The following is a 5809-nucleotide window of genomic DNA, read 5'->3' as shown; positions in this document are numbered from 1 at the left end:
GACACGTGGCTCAGCATTTGCAAAAAGTGGCCATTGATGCCAGGGACTTTCATGCTCAGATGTCCGGCTGAGGCACACAGCATGGGAAAGCACTCCATCTCTAGAGACAACCCAAAGCACGCAGGGCATTAGTGGCTTGATCCAAAGCCCAGTGAAGTCATAGAGTGTCTTTGCATTGACTCAAATGGCCTTTCGCTCAAGCCGTAGATGACTGAGACTGAGCTAGCTTTCTGCGAACCCACCACCAATAAATGTTCTGCTACACTGGCCAGTTGGAGCAATAACAGATCTGTCCGTATTAACGTCACAGGAGCAAAACTCGCCTTCTGGCTTCTCTGGCTGAGTGTTTAAACTGCTGCCTCCAGCAGCCACACTTACTGCTGGACCATCCTCACCCTGGTGTTACATTAGCAGAGTCACTTTCAGCACTGACTTCACTGGGATTGCACAGTAAATCAGTGCTAATTAGGCCTAATAGTTAATGACCCTATAAAGGACACTTAAAAAAACACCATCAACTTAAAAGCCACATCCTGCCATCTGACTGTATTTCACCCACTGTAGTTGCGTGGGCTCCCACACCTCACAATGACAGGCACAAGAGGCAAACTCTAGTTTTCAGTGTATTGCCGTGTCCATTTAGCGGCATTCTGTGCTGAGACAGGTTGTTTCCATGCTTCCCCGCTTGTTTGAGTGCATCACAGCGACATGACAGAGACAAACATCTTTAAACAACAGGGAAACACCATTGTAAAATAACAAAGATTGGTCTGAGGTGAAGGGCAGGTGCCAGGGTGTGTGTGTGCGTGTGCACGCGCCCGTGTGAGTGAGCGGCTAGAGCAGGGGCTGGGTGGTAGACATAAAACCTGAAAATACTTTTGACTTCTCGTTTGGATTGTTTAGATTTTATAACAATGGTGCCTTTACAGTGTGTGACCCGAGGAGGTTTCTCTTTCCATGAATCCTGATTAAAGGCCCAACAGTGATTGCATCTGCCGCCTGAGCATGCAGTGAAGCCATGACCCTGCTGCGGTGGAAGGAACTGGCGCAGGACTAGGAGCAAATATAATGCTGTGGTGATTTGCAAGACCCCAGTGCATAGGAGGGGTGATAAATCCCCACTGGAATCCCGCTAACTGCACTGCTATCCAGAGCAAACAGAGGAGGGTCCTACAGAAATGGAGCCAAGGAGCACCCAGACACTGGGCAAGTACAGCGCAGAGACTGGCAGCGATTGAGGTCAGGGATGGAGCTCAGGGGATTTCCACAGCAAAAGGGAGCAGCGAGCTTTTGGGCATCACATTGGCAGGACCAGCACAGCAAGCAGGTGCCTGGGGTGGCCAATGGGAAGGGGCGGCACGTTCGGCTCTTCGGCGGCAATTCAGCGTCGGGTCCCTCAGTCCCTCTTGGAGGGAAGGACCTGCCGCCAAAGTGCTGCCGATCGCGATCGCGGCTTCCATCCCCTGCTGCTTGGGGCGGCAAAAACCCTGGAGCCAGCCCTGCACATTGGAACAGACCAATAAATACTCAATTAAATAATAAATGTTCAGAAGTTGCCTGTGATTCTTGGTGCCGAGTTTTTCACTGGTGCCCATCATGAGACACCTCACCCCAGGTTTGCAAAAAGAGCAGTTGAAATGGGGTGCCAAAGGCCACATTTCAGGTGCTGTTTCTGAGCTGCTAGGCCCTGCTGATTTGCAGAGTGACTGGCACCTCCGGGTGAGGCAGTAAGGAGCCGTGTCTCATGTTGGGCCCCAAAATTGCTTTCAGTGGGAGTTCAGCAGCGAACGTGCTTAGGTGTTTTTGTAGAGCCCACGAGGTGCCAATCTGCTTCTTTGGGCACCTAAAGACCTTTGAAATTCTGGCCCTAACAGCCAAAGCCATTAAGTAATGAATGGTCCCTGTAGCAATGACTGAGAACCCAGCAGGTGCAGAGGTAACTGGTCAGAGGGGTGCTTTATGGAACGGCCGAGAGTTCCGGTCTCTGCTGCATAAGCCTCAGATTACTGATACCCCTTCCCAGGAATCACCCGGGATTCGTTTCAATTCAGAAAGTAAAACTCTGGCTCCAACTCCTGCCTTTGGGGAGCCCAGTCCAGGATCAGATGAGACTGACAATGGGGGGAGAGGGGAGGGACATGGCACCCGACCTTCCAGTGGGTCAAGAGAGAAAGAGGTTTTGGGCGTCAGGCTTCCCCATCTCCTGGCATAGCCGAGAGGGTGAGCAAGCCATGGGCCATTAACCAAAGGCCATACTCCCAGCTCCCTGCTAGTCCCTTCAGAACTGAGCTCTTCCCTTTCACCTCACATTTTAGATCTCTCTGTGTACAAAGCCTGTTGTCCGAGGAAGGATAATTGCTTGATCGTGGTGTTTGGGTTTCATACACACTGGAGCAGGCACAGATTCCATTGGGCGGATCTGATACTTTGATGTTTGTTTAACAAAAAGGGTCTGTAGCTTCATATTTAAACTGAAACCAGTGAAGGGCCTGATCCCACCCACACTCACCGTTATGGTCCTGATTCTGAGCTAACTACTCCATTGAATTCAGCGGATTTACTCCTAATTGAAAGTGGTGCATTGAGAGGGCAATCCGGCCCCCAAGACATGTATTTGAGTAAGGAGACATGCTGGATCGGGTCCTAATAAGAGAATTAATATCTAGAAATAAAAATCAAAGGAGAAGGGTCTTTTGCATGTTGAGGAAGTTTGGTTGCATCTCCCGGGGGGAGCAGAAATAACACTGACATGTTCCTCATGAGCTCAGCCTCAGCCTAGACCAGTGTGTGCCATAGGAGCCGGACTGACACAAGCCGGAGCGGCCAGTTGCTGATTAACCAGGTGTTCCACTCTCCTGTCTGTCAGTATCCAAGGAAAGCCAGACATATTGATCCCAGCATGAGGCCCACAGCAATGAGGGTGGGAGTCCAGGAAAGAGAACCTGGGCCGATCCACAGGGATGGGCTTCAGTGAGCTGGATGCGCGTCCATTTGGGGGATTGGAAAAAGGGACTGGTCATTTCTCTGGATAATGAGAATGTCCAGAGCTCCTGTCATTAATGCTACCCAACATCTGGGAAGGGTTTTGGGGCTTCAGCCGATAGCTAATTATTAGAGACCACATCTGCTCCAGCAGGCGCATCTGGTGCTGGGCACGTCGGAGTCAGGACACTGGGCTAGATGGACTTTGGGTTGAATCCAGTCTGGCAGTGCCCATGGGCCTGTGTTCTAGAGAGGTTTATATCCTAGGAGATGACTGCTGCTGCCCTTCCCAGACGACTGCAGTTGGCGCTTTGCCTGAGGAAGGCCAGAAGTCGGCTTTAATTATTCTTACTATTTCTCAGTTATCTCGGCTATCCAGGGATGGCAAGGGGTTGGGATGGGTCTGTGGATGCTGTGCTGTCACCCTTCCTTGCCCTGGCCTCCCCATGTCCCTTTGTCCATTTCACAGGACTCTCTCTGCCCCCACAGCAGCTCCCGGCTGCCAGAAATAAATCACTGATAGGTCTTTTCTCTCCTGGCTGAGAGGAGCAGAGCCAGTGGGAGAGCCTGAAGCCCAGAGAGTGCTTGGATGGCATTTGCGTGAGGCTGGAATGCATATAATATCCAGACTCAGTGCAATGTTTGCAGCAATATGTGTATGAAACTCCATGTCTCCCGCATCCTCCCCGGTGTACGTTATTCCTGGCATATTACAGCTGGGCTGAGCTCCCATCAGATCAGAGGATGTTACTGCTCTCTACCCTTTTAAACAGTGCTCCAGGAGAGTAACAGGGCAGCCTCTGCAGGCATGGCCCCTGTGCAACTCCATTGACTTCAGTGGAGTCACTCCTGATTTACACCAGTGCAATGAGACCAGAATCAGGGTCTGCATCTTACAAGAATGCTGCATTTGGGGTGATCAGTGCAGTAGCTGGGCCTGATTCAGCTCTCTTACACTGGTGTATTGATTTCAGTAAAGCTGCTCCTGATTTAAACCACACTCTTAGGCTACAACCGGAGGATAAATCTGATTTTAAACTCTCATTTTAATCCTTTCATTAACTGGCCCTTAGAAACAACCCCCCATTGTCGCTGGTAAATTAAATTAGTTGCTCTAGGGCTCTGCTGCTCAGATCCCTCCAAGGTCCCATTAACGTGAGTGGCGGCTTGGCAATGAACGCTATCCTGTTCGCTTCGGGGTCAGCTACCTCGCCTGAGCACCGGGCTCGTCGCACGTCTGGGGTTTGTTCAAAGACACTGCACATGGCGGGGTGGGGGGAGAGATGACATTTATTTTCCCTGGAGAAGCTACAAATACAGCCGGGGAGGTACCCTGAGAAGGCAGGAGGGAGGGATGCAAAGACAATGCTCTCAGTGGAGCTGGGCAGCAGAAAGCTTGTTATACATACCTGTTGGCTGGATCCTGCAGGCTCAGTGAGATGCTGACATGGACCAAGCCCCTTCCATCCTCCAGACGGAGAAGGCGTAGCTGAGCCTCTCGTGGGCCAGGTAGTTGCAGCTGGTGATCTTGTGGTCCAGCTCATCACTCTGCAGCACCTGGTACAAGAAGTCTATGTAGCGGGCGGCCAGCTTGAGGGTCTGGATCTTGCTGAGCTTGTCGGAGGGCAGTGTGGGGATGATCTTCCGCAACTCGGCAAAGGCATCGTTGAGTGACTGGGTGCGCTGCCTCTCCCGTACATTGGCGATCACCCGCTGAGTGTGCACGTCCTCGAAGGACTGGGGAACGGGGCTGCGCTTGCTGCGCTTGCCCTGCGGAGAATGCGAGCCACAATCCTCCATGGGTTTGCCCAGCTGGCCGCGCTTGCGGAGGCATTTCTTGTGAAGCCGTTCGCCCTCCTCCTCACTAGTGACCAGGCTGCCTTCGGGGGAGTCTGGGCACATGCTCTCCTCTTTCATCTTCTCAGAACTGATCCCCTTCAGCCCAGGAGTCTCTCCCACCTGGCAGGCACTGGGGCCTTGGACCTCACAGGATGGAGGGCCTGCAAAGGCCACAGTGCATCTGGAGAGGCAGCCTGGAAAGCAGACAAAGCCAGCTCAGGGAATGCAGCCCTGACGTGTCCACTGGCCAGACTTCCCAAACTTCCTCAAGTCTCGGAGCCTCCCCAACCTTCAAGGAGCTGGGTGGTTTTTTTGGGTTTTTTGTTTTTTTGGGGGGGAGGGCTAAGGAGAGGAGGGACATTTGAATAACTTTGTGGATGTCCTTTGCTGATAGGGCAGGGAAGGCTGGGGGAGGGGCCAAGCACAGACCAATACAACAGTGCAAGGTAATGCAAACATCAGTGAAGCTTATGGGTTCCAGATTTCCTTCCTCCCTTCCCCCGCAACACACCCCAAGCCCTTAGGCACAGATGCTCCTGCCTGCTGCCCGGATGTCAGAGGAAGTTCCTTCTGCTAACCTGAGCAACAGGAACTGCAGTGAAAAAGTTTTTTAACAGCCCCCCCTCAGCCCGTTAAAGTCAGTCACAAACATTTATTTCTATGCCTGATCCCTGATTTTTAATCAAAGCCTTTTATCTGTGACAGAGTCAGCTGGAAATATGGAAAGACATGCTGTGAAATGGCATGTTTTGGACAGAGCAAGCCGGCACATTCACAACATCCAAGAGAAGATGCAGTAGCTCATCCATACTCTTCTTAGGAAGCAGGGGAATTCTGAACAACCTGCATGAAGCTGGAGTTGCATCTATCTATCTATCTATCTATCTATTATGGTAGCTAGCTACCATAATATGCAGCAGACACAGATAAACCCCAACCCTCTCCTGAGAGCAGTGTTAACAAAACAGTTGACAAGAACCAATAAACT

General features: G+C 51.5%; 1 protein-coding gene across 1 annotated transcript; it reads right to left on the bottom strand.

The window, feature by feature from the left end:
* Nucleotides 1-4413: 4413 nt before the first annotated feature.
* Nucleotides 4414-4899, bottom strand: LOC123353893 (twist-related protein 2-like). Its single transcript, XM_044995354.1, has one exon. The coding sequence runs from the start codon at nt 4897-4899 to the stop codon at nt 4414-4416; it is 486 nt and encodes a 161-aa protein (XP_044851289.1).
* Nucleotides 4900-5809: the final 910 nt, after the last annotated feature.

The sequence above is a fragment of the Mauremys mutica genome, chromosome 20 (genome assembly GCF_020497125.1).
Source record: "Mauremys mutica isolate MM-2020 ecotype Southern chromosome 20, ASM2049712v1, whole genome shotgun sequence".
NCBI lineage: Eukaryota > Metazoa > Chordata > Testudines > Geoemydidae > Mauremys > Mauremys mutica.
This window is presented reverse-complemented; position numbering and strand designations above follow the sequence as displayed.

Coding starts and splice junctions, on each gene's coding strand:
- LOC123353893 (XM_044995354.1), bottom strand. CDS start 4,899: ATGAAAGAGGAGAGCATGTGCCCAGACTCCCCCGAAGGCAGCCTGGTC.